This window comes from Scatophagus argus, chromosome 9 (assembly GCF_020382885.2).
Source record: "Scatophagus argus isolate fScaArg1 chromosome 9, fScaArg1.pri, whole genome shotgun sequence".
Classification (NCBI taxonomy): Eukaryota; Metazoa; Chordata; class Actinopteri; family Scatophagidae; genus Scatophagus; species Scatophagus argus.
In genome coordinates, this window is record NC_058501.1 from 19570458 (window position 1) to 19592858 (window position 22401).

The 22401-nt window shown below is 42.9% G+C and overlaps 1 protein-coding gene across 5 annotated transcripts in view; it reads right to left on the reverse strand.

Moving 5' to 3' along the window:
- Positions 1-2653: 2653 nt before the first annotated feature.
- map7d1a (MAP7 domain containing 1a) overlaps positions 2654-22401 on the reverse strand; it is a 37309-nt gene continuing 17561 nt past the window's right edge. Inside the window, exons 4-19 of one of the 5 annotated variants that reach the window (XM_046399477.1) lie at positions 21675-21695; positions 18503-18666; positions 18157-18268; positions 15786-15890; positions 14358-14480; positions 14098-14243; positions 13580-13710; positions 12069-12307; positions 11147-11429; positions 10268-10448; positions 9188-9292; positions 7590-7640; positions 7439-7499; positions 6201-6282; positions 5597-5832; positions 2654-3635 (exon numbers count right to left, since the gene is read on the reverse strand). In XM_046399477.1, coding sequence (XP_046255433.1) covers positions 3625-3635; positions 5597-5832; positions 6201-6282; positions 7439-7499; positions 7590-7640; positions 9188-9292; positions 10268-10448; positions 11147-11429; positions 12069-12307; positions 13580-13710; positions 14098-14243; positions 14358-14480; positions 15786-15890; positions 18157-18268; positions 18503-18666; positions 21675-21695 — 2051 coding nt within the window. In that variant the 3' untranslated portion in view covers positions 2654-3624. Of the gene's footprint in view, positions 3636-5596; positions 5836-6200; positions 6283-7438; positions 7500-7589; positions 7641-9187; positions 9293-10267; positions 10449-11146; positions 11430-12068; positions 12308-13579; positions 13711-14097; positions 14244-14357; positions 14481-15785; positions 15891-18156; positions 18269-18502; positions 18667-21674; positions 21696-22401 lie in introns of all 5 variants that reach the window. The other 4 variants (XM_046399476.1, XM_046399478.1, XM_046399479.1 and 1 more) reach the window with 4 other exon arrangements.

Here is a 22401-nt window from a genome sequence, read left to right on the forward strand (position 1 = left end):
CCCCATAAAGCAAATGCCTAGTTGTCCAATAAATCTGTTCCCACTTTAACTGAGCATGCTTTTATTCACATGTACCCAGGTTAAACATTGCAGGCCCTGAGCTCACAATAATGTGAATGCAGCAACATCCTTAAATACTTGAGGCTTGGTGAAACATCATACACAGAGGAGCGACCTCATCAAAGAGTGCCTATATCCGACGGGTTGTGACAATGACCCAGCAGCTGTCTATTTAGACTCAGCTGTTGCTTGTCTCCAGCGACCACCCCTGATGTGAGGTCTTGCCTTCTCTATGCAAACTCTGAGGGCAACTCTGTTGCATCAAGGCCCTGTAGGGGTCTGATGGGGTTCGCTCTTAAATCTTGCCATCTCCCGTCAGAATAGCTGAGAGGTTGTCCTGCTCTGACAGGTCTGAGGGGGATCAAGAAACAGGCTTGCCGTGAGTGCCGGCCATTCTGTGGCCTTTCATTAATGTACTGCCATCTGAGAGCAGCTGTGTGAAGGGGGCCTGTTGCTGAGCAGATAAAGACAGCTCAACGTGAGAGGGGGATGGGGCGTGAGCATAAACACTGAGCAAGGCTGTAGGCTTTGATGGCTGTGATGTATGAGTAACTGTGGCAGTGGTGGGTCTTATCTGGAGTGGAATTCTGTGGCGTGACCCAGTGGTGAACCTCCTGTCTTGTTTAAAATGGTGGCTGAGCGGGCACACTTGGCATTCTGAAACATTTACAAGATTCTTCACAGTCCTCAAGTGCAGTGAGTTACATCTGAAACAACAGTAAGGTCCTGTCCAAAAGTAGAGTGGCTGCATACTCCACGCAGAGCAGCTTTAACACAAAGGTTTGGCAACATGCCTGTAAAGTCCACACACACAACAGGATGTGGTTAGCTCGTTTTGTTTGAAATATGAGTGAGGAGGAGAAAATATAGTATGGATCATGACACCTCCAGAGCACACTTGAGGACTCAGGAAATAATGTACCCGTCAATCAAAGTGGCACAGTCAAGCCTGTTTACAGGCTACAGCAGGATGATCCAGGAATCCAGGAAAAACACTTAAATTCAAAGTCCATTACTGGCCTTGGATCACCCCACATATCCACAAATTTTTACCTTTTCCTTCTACTTTTTCCATCCTCAATCTGTGTGAATTTATTCAGAGACTTGGCACTACCCTGCCTGTAACTGTGCACTGCCTTGCTGACACCTCCCTAAAAATAGTGCCCACTAATCCTCAAGTCCCCTATGAGAAGTACTACACATTACCAGGGATTGACTAGCAGATCAGCTGTGTCCAAAGCTCCATACAGATTTTGAATTTTAAATAAACCTCTTCAGTTTTATTATGTAGACATTGGGATTTGCCTGCAATTAATTCCCCCATTCACACACTGTTGTACCAAACTTAACAGTAGGCATGAATCCTGAGAAATGAAATATGTTGCCTGTTACCTCCATGCTGCAGTGCTGCACCCTCTGGTGGGGTTGTTGAATACAGCTTTTAACGGCAGACTCGAGGACAACTGTCGCAGGAAACATGTTAAACTAATGAGGTCATGTTGTCGAAACTTACACTTAGCTGTTGGCAGGAGTTAACATCTTTCTCAAGGAAGCTCAGGAAACCAACTGGCTGTTGCAGAGTCCAACTCTGAGATATATGAATTGATGTCTTGATAAATGTTCTGCAAAAGCAGCGATGAAGTTGTGAGCTTAAATTTACTAGCATTTGCCTGGCTGAGGGAGAATTACCGGTAGTAGTAATAATAGCATTGTAAGATTAACACTGTTTAGAATGAAAACTCCCATGTTTTACCATGTTAGTAGCTTTAAAAAATACAGTTCTCGTTTACTTGAAAGTCTTGATCACATTTATGTTGGGTCTTCTTTATGATAAATCTTTGCCTTTTCTTTCATTTTGGTGAATGCATACCTCGAAAAGACAGTCAAAATAGAGTTTGGATGCACATCTCAGCCCACTGGGAAGAAAGAAGGCCATCTGTTCATCACAGGTTCCGGTTAACAAACCGTAGTCCCTCGTTCAAATAGTCTTCAGTACAGTTGCGTTTCACAAATGGCTCAAGTCCTTTAAATCACACAAGGCCTACATGATGATCTGTGTGGCATGTCTGTGTGGCATAAATTGTCTTTTGTAATGCACTTTGGCTGCCTAGAAGGGTGGAAACAGTGTGCCAGGCCTCCCTCTGGCTACCTGAATATAGTGAAAGGGGGCAGCAGATAGAGTGGCATGTACCCCCTGTAGGGATTTTGTAAAAGGAGACCCAAACTGAAATGGACAGCTGAGCCAACTCGCATGCCTTGTACACCAACTGTAAGGCCATCTGGTACCACCTCTAAATCTGTTTTCCTGTGGTTAGCGTGCACTCTTCTGTGACTTTTGAGAGGAAATGCAAATTTCCACTGAAAATCAAAATATTATTGAACCTCAGGATTAAACATGTTAAGGAAAACACATTCACAAACCGTCAAATTAATAACAAATGATAAGCAATTTCAAAGCCTGTTATAGATCAATGAACCAGAGAATCTTTAACACTGAATTCAGAACATCTGTATCATTTTCTTTGTTCCCACACATAGTCCCTGGATTCCTCAAGTCAACTGCAATTCATGACAAATCGAGGAAGAGACCAAAGACTGGACAGCTTGTCTTTAATAAGACTTGAGATACTCTCATTGACCTTGTAATGCACATCAAAGTAATTATAGCATGTACACGCACCAGCATTTCAAATACAGATGAGTCCATGAAACCTTACTGCAAATGAGAGAATAGTCATGCTTGCACATCTGACATAGACACAGCTTTAACTATTAAATAGTGGCATAAATTCCTGTTTATCGGGATGTGAACTTTGATAACTTGAAGTTTCTTAAGCGTGAAGGTTGGAGACTCATCATTACATCCAGTTCTGCATACAATCAGTCATAGCTGAGACAGACGTTATGTTTACACACATTAAGAAGCCGTTGCATTTGAACTTACATTTCAATTTTTTTTTTCCAGATTTCTCAGTTCAACTTTACAAAAAACTGTTACAGGTATCTTTATACAGACCAGGATGTATAATACCTGGGTTTCACATAGAAGGTCTACTCAGAGAAAAGTGGCATAAAATGACTCCCTTTCTTACAGCTTCAATCCACAGACCCCCGTCCCTCCTTTGTCCGTCCCACGAAGTTAATTTACATTATTCACAAAAATGTACCCAGTCTTTTATATTTCTCTTTCAGTTAAATAACTAAAGAACAAAGACAACAACCACCACAGCTTATTGTAATAATTACTCAGCTGTACTGTAAAAAGGATGATACGGTCAAGTATTAAGGTGCATGGAAACTGTCCCACAAAGATCTCTACAAATGTTTAACACTGATGCACCTGTGCTGCTTGCGGAAACACCTTTCATCCTGTTTTGTTTTGTTGCTCGTGTCCTGGTGCTTGGTCATCATCTCCTGAGGCCCACTTCATCTTCAGAGAGATGCATGGTTGCTAATAGGGGCTCAGAAAAGGTCGTTCATTGGCACAGGTCACAGAGCTCCCCATGCGAGCGTTGGCAGGGCTGAGAAAGGTCAGTGGCCTAAGGCGACGAGCACTTAAACACGTCACAGGACCTCTGTGAGGGAGAGCAAAGGGGTTAAGGGTCAGCAGCCACTGGGGATTAATCAAGACGTGCTAACAGGCAAAACAGAGTCTGGTTTGTAGCCACAACAGGGTGACCCTCTTTATTCTGAGTAATGACACGGTCTGTAAACCTCTGACCTGGTGACAATACAAAATGCTAAAGATGTTGAACATGTCGCGGAAGGCATGAACCCGTAAACCTTTACTGTCTTGTGCACACGGTGGTAACGGAAAGGCCCTGACTGTAGCGAGACATTTTATAGTCAAATGCAGCCGGCATGTGAAACAAGTTGGTAATTGATGTAATAACGCCAGGTGTGAGAAGAGGAGGGGCCGTGCTCTCAACAAGCAGGCACATTCAAATAAATCCTTTAAGCATGCCTCAAAATAAACTGACCTCCTGTGATATTACATTGTAACATTCAAACATTCACGCATATCAATATTCCCAATTGCAGACCTCATCATAAATGTCTTGCCAATTCAGAGGCATCTCAAGTGTCCCATATTGACAAGCGTGAAAATGAGGCGAGAGAATGTTTGCTTTTTACGTGACTGAGTTAAAGGCGAGAGGTGTGTTCACCAAGATGTGATTTCAGGAAATACTTCAGAGATCAGAAGGAATTGTCCTCTGTTTGATTTACGCAGTCTTTGTGCTTGCTGGCTCGTCTTCGTGCTATCAGGTGAAGGTTAAAATCTAGCAGGAAGGGGAGAGTACGGTGCTGCTGACGTTGCTGTTGGGAGGGGGTTGAGTGAGGGGTGATACGGTGCTTTAATGCTTTCGGCGTCCAGTTTCTAACCCCTGGCAGTGAAGCACTTGTGGATAGGTTCTCCTCATCGCCTCAGCCATTCTAGGAATTCCTCACTGGGTGCAGGCCCAAGTCCATGGGGCTGCTGAATAAAAGCTGTCATCAGTATAAAGATACCCTGCTTCTCTTCTCTCGTCCCTACGCTATTTCTTCCATGTCCCATCTCCACCCTTTTGTGAGTGTAAATGGAGTCTCCCTGCCACACCATCCTCTCCCTCAGGGGGTACTCACTCTCACCGAGGTGATGACCTGCACGTTCTATGAAGTTCAGCTTCGTGGTCGCTTCGGGCCAAGGACAACAGTACTATCTATGATACTTTGTACTGCAGTCTTAATTGGTTAAAGTAAACTTGGTCATGTGGAAAATTAGCTGAGTGCACATGAGTTTGTTACAATTGAACTTCGGCTCTGTCTGCTGCTACTTTTTACAAGGAACAGAAAACAAACTGAATTGCAGGATTGGTGGTCCAAAATCCTTTAAAAATCAAAATGTGGCTGTTTGGATACTGATATTTAGGTTACCGACTATAATTGGGTGACATGTTCTTGTAAATTTCCTTCTTTGGGAATCAATTGTGTATTATCTCAACCCTTAGACTCATCAAAAAGCCATGGTTTTACTTCCTTTCCGACCGCTTAGAGCACTTTATTCACAGCTCAGTAAAAAGCAAAACGCTGTGGTTTTACAGGCAGTTATGTGATGGAACTAACCCTCTTAGGGTGCAGCAGGCATGACTTCCTGAAATCAGGAGTCAGAGTTTGAGCACATTAACTCCCCTGCAAACTCACCACTTGTGGTTTTTTTTTTACACTTGTTGTTGTACACTTAATGTATGAATTGAACAAACAAGATATAATGTATTAATTACTGAATTTAAAAGTGCTGGTAGTCTCGCTGTTTCCCACTGCTTACGGTTTTTTCTGCTTTGTTAATGTCCTGCTGGCAATCAATAACTACTTCTTACTACTGCTGCTTTAGCAATACTTCAGATCGAAACTGACTGTGAGTCAGTTTTTATAAATGAAGTCCCACAGGCTCACCAGTTCCTTCCTGCCTCTACTCTCTTGAGATTTTCATTCACATCTTTTTTGGTCTTGTGGCCTCTCTTGTGTGTTGTAAAGCAGCGTGTCAGTCAGTACCTACCTGCAACATGCTGAGGCTTCATGGGCCCCGCCTTTTTCATGAATGAATCCTCACTTTCAAACGCGAGGATCGGCTCACTGGCCACAGTGGTCTCAGACTTATCCCGTGCTCCGTTAGTGGTGTTGCCGTGATTTGCGAGATGGATGATATCTCCATAGTGGGCAGTGTCTCCTTTGGTGGACAGACCATTTTCATGCCTTGCAGGCTGGACTCCATTAACTACTTGGACTGAGGGGCTACTGGAAAAGGAAGACACAAAGGAGAATATGGTTATAGTTAAGATGGATAAGAGTGACTCATACAAAAAAATGAGTCATTCCACAGCCGTCCAACAACAGAAGTCTTTTAAACTCTACCCCAAGAAATGTGCTCAAATACAAAGAGTAAACATTTCAAGGAGCCAAATCATTCTTCCAATAGAGAAGCTGTTTACTGTGGGCCTTAATCTTGTGGCTCCTCATGATTTCCATTGAGGTTTACAGCAACAACACACAACTGCCGGCTTATTTCTCTGGCACTCAGGTTTTACACTGTTCATGGTGGTCTTGCATCAAACTTTCAAAACTTTCAAAATTGGTTAAAAAAGGGGGAGCAATAGTTTTACCTTTCTTTGATATTGGTCTGTCCATTTTCTGTCATGTTATTGGAGAGGTTGACCTCTGGCTTTGGCTCATACTCAGCAGATGCTATGGAAAGACAGTAAAGCAGTCATTTAGCTGGTGTACATGCACATCAAATCACACTCACACATATTCAACATCCGGCCCTACCTGACATGATCAATCAGAAGGTGGCAAACGCCACCAATAGTAATCTTTATAAAGCGTGTCAGGTTAAAGCTAACAGGCAGGAATACCAAAAGGTCCTGGGACATCTTTCCTAGTCAGGATACTCAGCTCTGTTGCCGACATGGCTGTGGTTGATTCAGATCTCCACTCCCCTGACTAGAATGGAGGGAACCCTGCCAGGCCTCCGACCACATCAGTGGCTGGCTAATGTCTTCCTGCAACTTTGCCATGAGCAGCATATATCCCAGACCACACTGATCCCCTTCATCTGACTCATCTATGGTACTGACGTGGAAGTTTAGACAAGGAGGGTGTGCAATGTATATTTTTCTTAATATAGCATTAATATAACATTTTTCTACAATTAAAAGTTGTAGAAATATGTGGACATGTGTATGGGAATTGCAGCACCACTTATTACTACTTGTGTTAAAAGTAAATGTGTGTTAATGCTGGAGGCTGTTGCCATGAGCCCACTCTTCCTCCCTGCTCCCACAGTCCCACAGCCTGGACAACAAGCGAGCACATATGGGTCCTGTTGTACAGAGAAGAAGAGCTCAAACTGCAGCTGTACAGGATATGAGGCAGAGACATAATCCAACGGCCCTTTTATACAACATGCTCTGATGTGAATCTGACTCACATGAGAACAAAAGTAGAACAATACCTGTGCTTTTGTTCATTCTAAGATATGGAAGAGGTGAAAGAATCAAAGGAGAGAAGCAGTGTGTAATTATATACCAGACTAAAGCTGGGATACATAAAATTAGTTCATCGACAATAATATGAGTCAGCTCTAAAATGTACATGTGGATTTGCTAATTAAAGCAGTACGAATTAGAAATGCATTTGTAAGTGGATTCCTGAAAGCAGCTGGTCACAAAGTCTCCACTTTGCTTTGAATCCCTGCACAGATAACACATTGATGGCATGTCAATTAAGACAATTACCCTAAGCGATTCCTGCAGATCAAAGGCTTGTAGCTGGTAATGATTTTCCTCCAACAATTGATGGTGTCTTGTGAGAGACTAGCTCAGACTGATGTTCTGCTTACCTTTGCTGCCGTCTGCCTCTTTGTCGTTGGCATGTGCAAGCGGGGTGGGCTTTGTCTCTTTCTGTGGAGATGGAAGATGTTTTCAGTCATTTTGACTGAAATGCTAAGGTTTGGCTTGCTGTTATGGTCAAAAACTGAACACCAAATGTACCTTGTCACCTCCATCTGTCTTGCGTGTCCTCTTCATGATCTCCTCCAGACGCTGAAAAAAGAAAGAAAAGAATAAGAGGAAGGAAAATGCTTCATGTTTGTAGAGCTTGTATGCCAACACAGTGGGATCGGGCCAGATGTGCTTATAAAGTTAATATTTAAAGGCTGCGGTTTTCATACCAAAAGGAAGTTATGAATATAGCATCCACAGGGAAACAGCAGGCTTTTTTCTTTGCATTTGAATTTGTGGGTTAGACTGAACCCTCCCACCTTTTCAGACTGAACTGGTGTTCCATATTTTGCTGTCCATTGCTTCTATGCATCAGTAAAAAGGGATCTTAAGCTTAATGTGTATGCACCAAGTCACACTGGGGCCTTCATGTCTCCAGGTGGAGGGCTGTGTCAATAATGGTGAAGCAGCACATGTGTATTCAGCTGGAACAAGAGCGTAGGATGGTGGGACAATGAACAGTAAGATAGAGGAAAGACAACAAGCCTGTACGGTACTAAAATGCAAACCGTTCTATGTGGCTATTTTGTACACTCAGCAGGCAGAGCTTAGATGTTAGATTCAACCTTCATCTGAAGACACCGTGAGCCTGAGACAGTCGGACCATAACCACAGCTGCCACGAGGAGATCCAAGATTATTCAGGGGCAGCTCACACACTCATGTCCTAGTCATCAAGTTCGGCTGCAAATCTTCCGCCTCCAGACTTAAGTCGCTTGTCTAATTATAATAACCTTAATTTATACAGGACTTTTTAAAACCAACATTACAAAGTGCTTTCCATACAAAGAAGCTCATAAAAACCCACCAAGTTTCTGTGTCGCTCCTCAGGATACTTTAAACCACCTGTGACCTCTTACTGGCCACATCCTCCTCTTTGTTGAGGACATAACAAAGGTGGATCAGTCAGTTTTGGTAGGAATCAGTCAGTTAACAATATGCTGTACAGTATGACTACGAGAAGAGTCTTTGGGGCAGGGAACATGCTGTTATTGGAGGCTAATTTCAGCTACAAGCCGATCCTGGCACGCCTAGATAAGAGCCCTTCACACATGGAGAGAAGATGAGGTGAAGGAAAGAAAGGCTTAGCTAGCATACAGAGGCGTGAGCTTACTGTAGATGTGGGTGGTATATTTGAGTGGATGCCCATGGTCACAGTGCACACACACGCACACATAGATCTGCACAAATCCACACACACAGATGACGGCACCGCAAGCTCTCCATTATTGGTGTTTATATATAGCTTCATGCTCACACACAGTCAAAGCCCTATTAAATCATGGCATGCAGACAGCCAATCTAGGATAAGCCAAAAACATCATTCATCTTTGTTTCAGGGACTCAACTTTCAAGCCTGCGTTTGTCACGTCAAAAGGAAAACCACAGAATGTAGGTCCCACAACATAATGCCTCCAGAAGGGGAGCAGAGCTGATTGTAAATTGACTACAGAATCAGAGGTTTCTACAGCAAAAATCTTTAAGAATTTTACACCTAGTCTGTAAAGAAAGGACTGAGAATTAAATTTCTGCTTATTATTTAAAGCAACTGAAAGAACAATGATGCAAGAAGAGGATGTATTGCCCTACCCTTTTCCTCTCCAGCCTCTCCTGCTCCTCCTTCTGGAAGTGTTTCTCCCTCTCCAGACGCTGCTTCTCCGCCTCCTCCCGGGCTTTAGCCTCAGCCTCTTCTTTCTGAAACACACACACAGGCGAGAATTCAACCACAACTTTAATGCCGGCAGAAGGGAGAAAACAAACTCAGTCAAAATAACACGTCTTTTACGTAACAAGGGTGTGGTTGCTCGCTGCAATTATTGTTTACAGTCACAAAAGGGATATTTTCCTGCACCTTTGAGCCAGAAAGATCTATTTTCAACATTTACGACCTCGTAAGGACCATTCAAAGCAAAATACAATACTTAAACCTTTGCATGATTATATTGGACCATGTTGAACCTCAAGTGACACTTCTGTGAAAGACCACAAGGGGGTGGCAAAGCATAAGCACTGGATAAGAGCAGTCACACAGATAAGATCATGCTACAATCAGAATCAGAATCAGAATTCCTTTATTAATCCCTGGAGGGAAATTCTTGAAAGGTCTACAGGTTGAACAAATCCAGTATGATGAAAAGCCATATGTCCTGTTTCACTGGTAATCGGTTTCTACTATTCAAGGATTATTGTCCACTGTTTCTCCCAGGCAACATCCACTTATACATACAGGAAGGGTCAATATTGCTCATAAGGATTAATTGAAAAACTGACAGGTAAAAGGGGCGCATTCATTGCAGCTAACCCTCTGCAGTATGGATCAATATTTGCCTTTAAGGACAAAAACGTCACACAGATATAGAAATACATTTTGGATCACTGTGAGGTGAGCGCCTGAGCTTGAACAGTAAACAAGCGACACTGAATCATGCCGCGGTGAATTATTTGCAGAAGACAGGAGAGGGCCTAGAATGATGCAAGGATGCAGCGAGTGTGAAGTGAGCTTCACTGGAAAAGCAGTAATAATAGCCACAGTTGTGCTTGATGACAAGTTCCTTTCAACCTTGTCTGACTAACCAGACCTGTCCACTGCTCTGCATCCACACCCAACCTCGCCAACCACTTCCATTTTGGTTGTTTTCTGTGTGGGCTGCAAGTGGACAGGGAGCATACCTGTTTTTGCAGGCGTAGGTTCTCCTCCTGCTCGGCTTTGGCTCTCTCCTGAGCCTCCTTCTCCTCCTGCAGGCGCTGAGCTTCGTCCCTCCTCCGCTGCTCCTCGGCCATGGCGCGGGCCTCCTCCTCCCTGCGCTGCCTCTCCTCCGCCTCCCTCGCTATTCTCTCCTCTCTGAGAATCCTGAAAAATGTGGGCATAAGGCTGAGGATAAATCCTTTCCATAATATCCTGTTTCAGTATTTTCCACAAAATGAAAACTTGAAATATTTTAAGATCTCGGTGATTCTATTGACAGGACATCTCTACATTACTTTTACATTTTCCTCTTCAATCTATCTCTGTTGACTTGGCAACTGACACACAAACAACAAGAAACCAAAATATTTAAGGAAACAGAAGCAGTTCGACTTCTGAGTTCCAACACAAGATTTCAAGCAACTTGCTGAGGTTAGAATTAGCCAACAGACTAATAAATTCGTCATGTTTAAACACAATGGCCAGTGTTGAGTGAGCTCTCATTCAAATGGACATGTGCTGATAACAGATAAAGCCTTCCTTTACAATTTACTTTATTATTACCTTTTCATGCATGACATAAGGAATAGCTGAACACCTTCAATGTTTTTCAGCTACACTAACCATACAATACTATAGTCATATGACCTTCTGTACAGTTCCTGAGATAGCTGACCAGGAAAAAGAAAGTATCTGGTAGTTTGGACCAAACCTCAAAAAGGGAAGCATAGGAACTATACAGCATGGACACAGGTGTTTAAAAGTCCCCTTTTCTCTTGCTCAGTAAAGAACCTGACAGATGTCAACACTGTTCTGACCCTCCCTGGCTGTGTGTCGATATCGCATATTAAATACCCTCTGACCTCTCCTTCTCCTCCTGTTCGCGGCGCTCCTGCTCGTCCCTCTCCCTCTGCTCTCGGGCTTGTCTGCGCTTCTCTGTCAGGATGCGAGCCGCCTCCTCAGGGTCGTTTGTGCCGGCCATGGGCTTGGCTGATGGTGAGGGTGCAGGTGATGCCGCAGGGACAGACGGAGCTGAGTGGACCGGCTCAGGTGAGGGGGAGGCTGCCGTGGTTCTAGCGGGTGTGCTCAATGCAGGCGGTGAGGCAGCGGCTGAGGATACTACGATGGCGGGAACCACAGGGGAACCTAAAACAGGGAAAACAAGTGTTACAGAAGAGACAGTGACACACAGATCTTACACTGTGCAACTTAACGAAAACATTTAACGCAATTATTCGTGTGGAAGTAATGAGTCTTCAAGTGGTGCCAATCAGTTATTTTTAAGGACACATTTTTAGCTGCAGCCTTTTCTCTCCGTCATTCTGTCCATAGCAACTGGAGACCGTAAACAGCTGTAGCTTCAGCCTAAGAAGTTGGTAATTACATAATTAAGGCTGATTAGTGCAGCCTCTTTGTGCTGTGTGAGCTCAGACAGACCATGGAGCTGTGTGAGGCTCACTAAATACATTCCCTTGTTTTCATGGCTAATTAAGCCTGATGCTAATCTTTGTCTATTGCTTCTTACAGACTTTCCAGGGGCTTGTTCGCTTTTTTCCATTAGATCCTCTGGCGAGGAAGAGAGCAAAAAAACAATTTAAATTTTTTCACTACTATCAAGGTCAAGCAAGAACAGTCACACGTGTGTGCTGCAAAAAAAATCTAAATGATCACGTTTCAAATTTGTCTTGTTAGGGGAGAAGGACCACTTATGACACAGACAAATTGAATCGTACAGGAGCTGCAATGGGAACATCATGATTGCCATTGCTTCAATCCAGCACTCACCCTTTCTCTCCTCAGGTGTGGCGGGCCTGCGAGGCTCCTTCACTCTTTCGAGAGGGGCAGGGGAGGAGGTGCGGTGGTCTATCCTGGCAGGGGTCCTGGCTCGTTTTGGCCGACCTTTAGGAGTCGACGGGCTTCCACGAGTTGATGGAGGCTTGGGGGACGCAGCGGGGCTGGGGGAGGCGGTTCTGCCCTTAGGGGTGGCTGGGGATGATGGCCGTTGTCTTGATAGAGGGCTGGGACTGGAAGAAAGGAAAATATGGATAAAACTGGTGAAAAAGCTATGTCAGCAATGATTTTCTGTTGCAATTTCACCAAAATCTTTAAGGGCTGAAATGTTTGCTTGAGGTGACGCATGTCCTGAAGAAACCCGACTTAGACCAGTTCACAACAGTCAAAGCACTCAAACATTGCATCACCATTAAAGTGCACTATTAGTCAGCATTCCAGCTACACAACACTGGAAGGAGAAACATCCATTATGCTAAAGAAGAAGTTTTTTCCCTCATCCTCTGGCCCTGACGGCACTGACAGCCAAGCTCTTTGTTGCCTTTTTGTTCAGTCTAAAGAACGTGTTTTTCCATCCTTTTCTGCCCTTGCTGTCCTGGATGTCACTTATTTCAGTGGCCTGGGGATAAGAGAGGAAGTGACCACTCATCCTGTCGCCTTTCACTCAGTGCCTAGGCTCAAACAGAGCATGAAATATGCAGTTATTATCATGCTGATGTAAACACGGTCGCTCTGGCTAACCCAGCCATTGACCAGAAACAAGCTGTGGGTCACGGGGGATGTAAGGTCAAACATGTTTACGATATGGTTTCAGTGATCATGTCTCGGTAGATTACCATCTGTCCAATTATTCTAATGGTTCTGAGGGCATATAGAGAAATATTTTAACTGGGGACAGTAGCTTTAAATTATATACCTTATATGGTGCTTATGGTGAGCTTTTCAGTTGGAACTGGAGAAGGTTGCACACATATGTGTGTATATATATATATTTATATATTTGCTATGTTCAGCCCAGGCCTCCATGACTTAAGCCTGCAACTAATGATAATTCTTTTGATTGATTATTGTGCTCATTTGTTTTAGAATTGATAATTATGTACTGTATATAATGTGTCAGAAAATATATCTTCCAGAATCCAAAATGGCATCTTGAAATGTCTAGTTTTATGTGACCAACAGTCCAAAATTCAAAAATATTAAATTTAAAAAAAGAGAGGAGAGCAGCAGCAAATCCGAGGTCTACGCTAATCCAGTTAGAGGAAAGGCTGATTTCCTCACGTCAGCAGTTGAAAGCTTTCCTTGTAAATCCCTTGTTTAGTGTGTAAACACACAATTTATTATCATGATGAAATCAGTAATGGTGGTAAAAAAAGAAAAAAGTAATCCTAACCTTTTCCAGTCTTTCAATTATAAAAAAAATAACGTACAGATTTTAAGTTAAAGCTAATTAGTAGCATGATTTATGAATACATAAATAGAAGTAGAAATAAAGCATGCTTTACCTTGGATCAGGTCTGTGTCTCATGCTGGGTAGCGACTGTCTCTTCTTAAGCACCTTCTCTTTAGTGATGGCACTTTTCTCCTTCTCATTCTCCCGTTCCTTGTCTCTCTTTTCTTTCTTGTTTTTATCCATCTGTACCACCGAAAGATGAAAACAAGGTGAATTTTCTGTCTTTTTATGCACATTTTCAAACTTTGATAAAAACACAGTAAGACAAGATAGGTTGTCCTCGGTTGTACTCACAATACACATAGAACAGGCAAAATCAGAAGTCTGGTTAAAAAAACAGACCACATTTTGCTCTCTTGGCAACAGTTCAATCCAACAATCTCTGAATTGTGAACCCTATCACAGAAACAGAATCAGCTGTTATAATTTTAATGGCTGTTTAAGCTGTTGGTCCTATTCTGGAAAACAGCTTAGTCATGCTAGAGTCTATCCCTGTTGTAACTGCCTGAAGACTACAAATGGCTGCCACAGAAGACATCCACAGGGCTGAAGGTAATTAGGCAGACTTACGGGTGTGGAGCTCCGTCTGTGTTGGCGCTGGGTGATGTCTGGTGTGCTGGATGTCACTCTCCAGCGGTCTGAGCAGCGGTGATGGGGCTGGTGGGCACACAAGGTGAGGGGGCTGGCTGAGGCTGAACGGGGGCACAGAGGAGAGTCTGTAGACAAAGGAGATGTACAATTAAAGCTCGCCAACACTCACACAGCAATGTAATTTCATGGATAAACTGCGACACAGAGGCTAATATTAATCCATTTTTCTTCAAACTTACGACCGTCTCTGCCACTGTGGAGGACACTAGCAGCGCTGCGGCTTCTAGCGAGGAAAGACAGCGTTGGCGTCATCAGCCGGTCGACGATGCTGCTCTCCCATGGACTCAGTGCAAGGTTACGGGCTGCAGGTAGGACAAAAAGGTCGATAATTATATGTTCTTCTGCTTGTTTCAAAGATATCTTCTTGAGTGGATGTCCTCAATTGAACTGGAAATTGGCTGTAAGTATATCACCCCCAAACCATGATCAAACCTGAAGTATTAGTATTATTAAAATCAAACTTTACAGAGTTTTTTCCTTCATTACCCAGATGCCATACTAAAATAAAGTAAAATATTGTTATTGTTTGCATGTAGTAAGGTGCCACAACCCACAAAGACCTGATCAATTACAGAAAACCCCAATAACACACATCAGCGCCACCCAAAGAGATTATAAGAGACACAAACTGAGCTCAGTAAATGTGTCCATTATGACACATATGATGCAGCGAGTGTGAAGTATGATGGGCTGTAGTGGTTCCACCCAAGAGAGAGTGAAAGTTATTTGAAATGCTTGTCTAGACAGTGAGTCAGTTATTTATAACCACAGCCTTGAGCATACAAGCAGAGAAGACGACTGGAGAGTCATCACTATTTATTTTGGGGGAGACATCTTGCTCTTTGGCTTTAAGGATGAGAAGACACAGTGAATGCGCACAGACCAAATGGATAATTATGTTGGGGGAGAGAAAGGAGAACAACAAGAGGGTTAGAGTAGTTGCCTGTCTGTTTTTTCCAGCAGCACGGAGGAGCAGTACCTGCTCCGGGGGACTTTTCGGAATACATTATCTCCTGAAAAATGCTGACTCACTCACTAACTTTTTATTTATTTCAAGCTTCTCCTTCTCTACAGGAGTACACCATGACCTGGTTAACTTTCTAACTGCACTCATTTGAAGCACAGGGAAAAGTTGATCTGAAGAAAAAGTTGTCATTTATAAACCACACCCACTTTCATACATCAATCAGAAAGACATCCCTTCTCCAGTATGTTATGATGAAAATGAACACAAAATGATCCAGCTGACCGTGCAAACACATACAATGGCCACCACACAGCGAATCTACCAAAGGATAGTAACAAACAAAACAAACACAACAAAATATGTGTGTATGTAGCCACATTAAAATACAAGCATAGAGAGCATGTCAAACAAAACCCCAGACCCAAATTCTGGAAACAAAAAAAAAGAGAACTGATAGCAGCTGGGGAAGATGGAAATGGGTCAGCTGTTGTCAGCCATCGAGCACGAGAGGGACTGAAATCAGAAAGGGGAAGAACTGAAGAAAAGAGGACAATGGTAGGCGGGTTCGAACGTGCTGGTGGTGGCAGTGATGGACACACTTAAACGGGAGGTGGGGAGGGCATTCCAGATGTTGCCTTACTTCTGCTGGGGGAGTTCCAGAGCGTGGCGGAGGACTTGGACAGTCGCTTGTTTATAACAGAATCCACATGTTTGGGCAGGTTGACCGTTGACACAGAGCATCTGCCTAAGAAGCCAAGAGAGCGCCACACAGATGTTCACACAGGTCACATGGTTGAGAGGAAGAACGGGAACTTCTGTGGCGTCACGCATTACGCCCGAATGACTATACATATACACCCACACACTGTAAAGTAACAGACCGTTAACGTGAGCTACCCCCATTGAAGCAAATTCTGGTGTGCTGACCGTGTATATAGTAACATCCGCTGCTTTATGGTGCGTGCATGCACACAGTACATCATATGTTTAGTTCAGCTAGCCTTTAGGTGTGCTGGCGTCCAACTATGGCACAAAACATGTCAAAAATGATATTTGGGATTTCTGAATGCCTCAAAGGGGTCTGTCACAGCCTTAATATGATTGTCTTGAATAGAATTTAGTTTTGGTTCTTACAACATTGAAGATTACCTTTAAAACGTTCACCAGCAACATGGCTTTACATAGTGTTGCAATTACTCCAGATAATTCACACAAACCACTACGGACAATTTCCACTTGCACTATTTCTTTGCTAGAGAAGTAGATCCTGTAAAAACTACAGACAGTGGAGTGAGTGGACTGTCTCAATCCACACACTCTACTGTCTTATTGTCATTTTTAATGCTATGAGAACACCAAACTAACGTCGGTTCAACTCCACTGAGGTAAGTGAGAAAACAAGTGTGCTTCTTTGGGGCGAATTTGGGTGAAATGACCATCTGAGACTCTTCTCAAAGTTCCACGCGAAAGATGAACAAAGGTAAGCTACTTCACAACCATACCGATTCCAAAAAGGATGTCGCCTACCCTCAGGAAGAACCTTCAAAGACCACGTTTCAAAGCTACCAACACAGGCAATGAAAAACAAAAGACACCTCAAAATAATCACATCTTGAGGCTGATGATGCAAACTGGCTCTTCACAAACGGGCAAAACTCTGAATCCTGAAGACCAGTGACAAGAAAGGAATTCAATTCATCTATTCCAAGACTAATATCCCTTTAACACACGGCAATCAAAGGAACCTGGCATGATTCAGAGAACATTAGGGTAATGGAGGTACAGTATTAAAGCAGGCCTTGTCTATTTAAACAGTTGCTGAGGCAGTATGCTCTTTTGACAGAGGCCCAAGATGGACACACTGGAGCAGTTCCTAAATAACGTCCCTAACTCTGAGCCATTCCACTGTAGCTTGTTTACGCTTGTTTAATTCCCTCATCTGACGGACAGCAGGCTGGTGAGGGAGGAAGGAAGGGAGAGATTGATTAGAGGGTCAATAATTCCCACGGCATATGGCAGAGGCGATTACACGACATGAGACAGAGCTCAGGACTTTTTCAATTTAGAGCTTCAAGGCAGGAGGATGGCACAAAGGGACTGAAGCTGCATTGTTAAAACATCCTTTCAGCAGTATAACTCAGCCTCTGCAGTAGCTGCAGTCTGATCTCCTTGGCTGCTGGACTGTCAGGACATTTATTATTTAAAGAGAAGCATTCTTAAGGTTGGTGCTAGTCAATAGAATCCTGCTTACTGCAACTGTTCAAATAAAGCAGCTGAATACATTTTCACTTTGTGCGATCAACAGTCTGGTCATGATCAGAGGCTAAGGCAAACAGCCTGATAGGACAGAGCTGCAGTAGCGGAGACATCAGGTGAAATGGTGTGTTGAGGTGGAGGAGTGTGACTGATGCAGCAAAGGGACATCAGACTGAAATATGACAAGACAAAACCTCCAGTGCTGTCCAAGTCTGTTTGGCAGCATTCCTGTCTGTGCACCTGCGAACATCTCAGCACTGAGCACAAAACACACCTGACTACTGCAAAGCCTCAGCTCTGTTCAGTTTGGCTCAGCAACAATTTTGCAACTGATTAGTTGCATGAATCATCATTTTACATTCAAATTATTAACTGATCAGTTGAAAAAAAAGAATCATTTTACTGCAAATAGTAAAAAAAAGTCAGTTATGAAATCTGTAATCACACAGTTGATGGACAAAAAAAACAAAAAGGGAAACTTGAAAAAAAAGACAAAGAAAAAAAGAAAAACATTGACCTGCATGACAGCAGACCGAGGCTAAAATAATTTTCCTGTAATGGACATGACAAGTAAATGGAATAAACCCAGATGCCAATAATGAGTTTACAGCCACCAAACGTGGTCACACATTTAACCGATACCACACATGAGCAGGATCATCTATCTCATAATAGCCATTTGATTCTTTAGTGATTATAACCAAGTTCTTTGGGTTTTTGAAGGACGCGTATCCAGATCGGATCAGTGTACTCACTCTCTTTCTGGCTGGAGTTGTGGCTTAGCGCGCCGGCCAAGGACCATCTCTGCTGACGGATTTCTGCCCACGTCTTCTTGGTTGACCTGTGGATGGCTGCCTCGTAGCGTTCCTAGAAAGGATGCAGGATAGGACAGATATCAGTTATCGATATGCGGAAGCGAGTGGCGTAGTGTGGATTCGAACACCCATCCTGGTTTAGGTGTCCTTGAGCAAAATCCTAAATCCACTGACCTGGAACTGACCAGGACAAGGGCACTGGCTTTCTGCTGCTGAGTATCAACGCAAAAGTACCCCATCACGTATTGAATGGATTGTTTTTTAAACACTTCACATCCGAACGTACTTTATTTTTCTCCAGTTTCTGTTTCTGCCTCTCCTCCAGGGCAGCCCTTCGCTTTTCTGCCTTGAGCCGCTGTTCCTCAAGCTTTCTGCGGCGCTCCTCCAGCTGCTGGTCCCTCAGCCGCCGGGCCTTCTCCTCCTTCTCCAGCCACTGGGTCTTTTTAGCAGCTAAGATGGGACAGAAAACATGGTCAAGAGTGTAAGATTTTACCGAAAGCACACGGGACAAAGGAGGTCCTTCTCTGTTCTCTCTCCTTTCAGAATACTGTAGGTATAACATGCATTCTCTTTGAATGGTTTGTATCAGTTTTGACTTGAAAGGGGAATGTGAGCCATTGGTTGGCTGTTTCAAGAAAAAGAAAAAATCCTGTTTGAAGCTTGAAGCTGTTGTTTACCCACTGCTTCACATCCAAAGCTGTCTTTGACAAAAAAAAAAATGTGTCGCCCTTCACCTCAGTCGTGCTTTGTGTGAAAAATAAATTCAATTACTTGACTTTTCCACAGAAAACTGTATAATGCCGAGTTAGATACAGTACTTCTGAAGTGACACTTTTATAACGCGCTAATCGCATCAAGCCTCCACGTCAGCTTCAATAAACCACAGACTTTGATATGGAAATCGTCTTCTTTCCCTTGGCCATCCAAAGAGAGCTTAAAGAAGTCTTTTGCAGCTGCAACTGTGTACACAACTCGCCATTTTTTCTTTAAACTAAAAAGGAAAACCTCCATGAAGAATCAGCCTCTGTAAGGAGGCGAGGCTTAGTTCTCTGAAGCACTTGATGCAACAAAAGCAACTGGTTGTGGATTTCAGATTATTCTGACAGATCATTTCAGAGATGCTGGAGGCTAGAGGGGGTAAATTTTAGTGGGAGGCGCACAGAGAGGCTTTTATCTGAGAAAGGAACAAAAAGCAAGAGTTGCACTGAGGCACTGCTTGCCAGCACCTTGCAGCTAAGGAAGTATCTGCTGCAGTGCGTATCTCAGCTCACAGCAGCTCGATGACCCCGATTTGAGAGAAGCCCCATCTTCACCTTCCAGCGATACAAATCTGTGCTACAGTGGAAACTGCTTCATAATTCACTAGTTATGCTGTGATGAGAACAGAGGGGGGAGGAAACTGCTTCAACCCCTGCAAGTGCACCGTTGAAGCCTTACTGCAGTAGATTACAGTTTTTCACATCCATAACATTTAGTCCTTCCTCAGGTCACATTGTTAATGTGAGAAGACTGCACCCACTCTGTGACTCTGTGTGACATTCGAGAGTTAGTGAATGATTTCAGCTCTCGATGTACATAATTCTCAAAGTGCCATTCATGATCAGTCATTTATGCATGCGTACCAGGGCTTTAAAAGTGCTAAATAGATCACTAATTCTGAATATCTTAAGCCAACACTGCTTTAAAATCCATTCTTCAACTCTCTGCTGACAGTGTTCAGTGCTGACAAGTAGCATTGGGACCTACTCTAGTAAGATCATTAATTAATCATCAACAGAGCACTGCTCTAACCATAGTACATGAAGTATTCATGCAATCCTACCAAAGGCAGACATGCCCAGAGAGTGACTTCTGTGCAGTTGCAGCCAATTCCCTAAGATCCAAGTCTTTTTCATACAAAGGAACAAATTAGATACAAGCTAGGATTTGGAGGGATTTTCTAATTGTGTCCCTTTTACTACTAACTACTACTAATACTAGTGGTGATGGTTGATAAGAGCTCTTTCAAGCTGGTATAGTAAACATAAGCAGTCCTTTATCCAGATCTGACTGAGAGCATTAGATCAGACCCGTACCAGCTGGCATGCCCCCGTGATCGCCCAATTAGACTGATCCACCCTATGAAGTGTGTCAAAGTCACCCTACGGCTGTCGAATACACAGCTGGATTAAACAACATGGCATTACTGAAAGAACAAGCATGATAGCTTTGAGTAAACAGTGTCAAAGGAGGATATCCATCAAGATTATGAATTAAGTCTATATGCTATGCACAAATGTCCAAATGTGATAAACATAGTGTAGCCTCAAGTGTTAATAATAATTTTGGGAAAACCTAATTAAACTGGGAGGTAAGGTAACATTTTGACTCCATGGAGAACACAGACTGGATGATTCTCCTCTAAGTTCTGAAAGAGTATTTCTGTGAAGCACCAAGCATCATGGTGACAGTGTCCTGTGATATTAACATATCTGAAAAGAAGAATAAAACCTGCAAAAGGTGTGACAATACATTACTACTCAGTTCTGTAAACAAGTGAACACTATTTTGCATATGTTTCTGTTTCAGCGAACGTTAAACTGTGCAATTTTGTGTTTGGCAACACAAGGTTGTTTAGATGTAAATTTGCAGCCAGGATAAATCTGGCTACAAGTGTCTCTAAGACCTCCAATTTCTCCAGTAAGATGGTAATCATAGTAGTTTTACGGCATGTGGTTCAATCACGTTGTCTTTAAATACAAAATCCAAGGAGCTCTGTGATGTCTGGAGCTGAAACATGTGGGTGGAGAAAGTTCAAACTCTTTTATGTGACGTGAGATTCAGCAACTGAGCCCCATCGTTTAACAGCCAATAATACTTCACTTACAACCTAAATGAATGGTTAAATGATCAATCTATGCCTAAGTGATTTTTGCAAGAAGACACAGTGATGAAGTTCAGAGAGAGAAAAGGTTAAAATTGGCTGAAATTTCAATAATGGCAAAAAACAAATAAATAAAACAACCATGATTTTAAAACAGGGAACACCATGGGGATTAAGTGGATGAAACAGCTCTAGTGCTGGGCAATATGACCACAAGAACTCAGCTTCCATCAGGGCTCCCTCATGATAACAGTTCTGCATTGTATCTTCTAAAGCTCATATTTTAAATAGGCTCAACTACTTAAACAAAAGCAGTGCTGTTTATTATTTTACATTTTTCTTTGTTATAAAGATCTAAGTGGAATGAATGAGAGATGGAGCTGAGGTATGTGGCTCAATCGGGGATGTTTCTGGAAGCAATTTGGAAGGAGCCTTTAATAAACATATCAACATGACCTTGGTTATTCACTCTAATGTTTGTATATTGATACATTTTTGGTTTATTGCCCAACTCTAGGTAAAACTACTGATACTTAATGATCAAAAAGGAACACCACCACCACCACCACCACATACACATCGGTGAGTGGCTTACCTTGTAACATGCTGAGCTCTTCTGCAGGGGGAAGGTGTGAGAGAGAAGACAGAAGCAACTGTCAATCATGCAAAGCAGTGTAATGACCAGCGTGTAGCCACGTGACAATGCAACAGCCATGCATTAAAGAAAAATTCAAGACCCTGGACGACGTCAACTGACACAAAAAGTCGAGCCATTAGCTGTTAAGTTAAAGGCACAGAGGAAATTTTGCACCAGTTTATCAAACTACATCGGTCCGAGTTTGGATAAAACATAGTAGAGGGTTTGGATGCCGTGATGGAACAAATTTCACATAACGTCAAGTGAAAAGAGATAGTCGACACGAAGCTAAAGCAGTTAACTTCATTAACACATATGGATAAAAACAAAAATCTACATTGTCACTGTGAGGAATATCTCAATTTAACTCTTACTATGATTATCGAGCCAAAGCATTAATAAGTCGAACAAACTAAAACTTTACGAGTAAGATAAACACAACAAGCGGATGTTCTGACGCAGCTCATTTCAGCATGCATGTAGAAAATGAATTCTCACTTCATCTCTGGTAAGACTGAGGCTCAGCTTTTGCAGATCATAGACACTTTTGTGCAGAACCCCAAACTAACCCTTTTATCCTTCCTGTGCTACATGTGCATGCCATCTGCAGTCTGGAGCCACCCAGTAGTGAAACAACTGACACAATGTAAAACAACAACCTCTTTCACCCCAACACCAGAGGGAG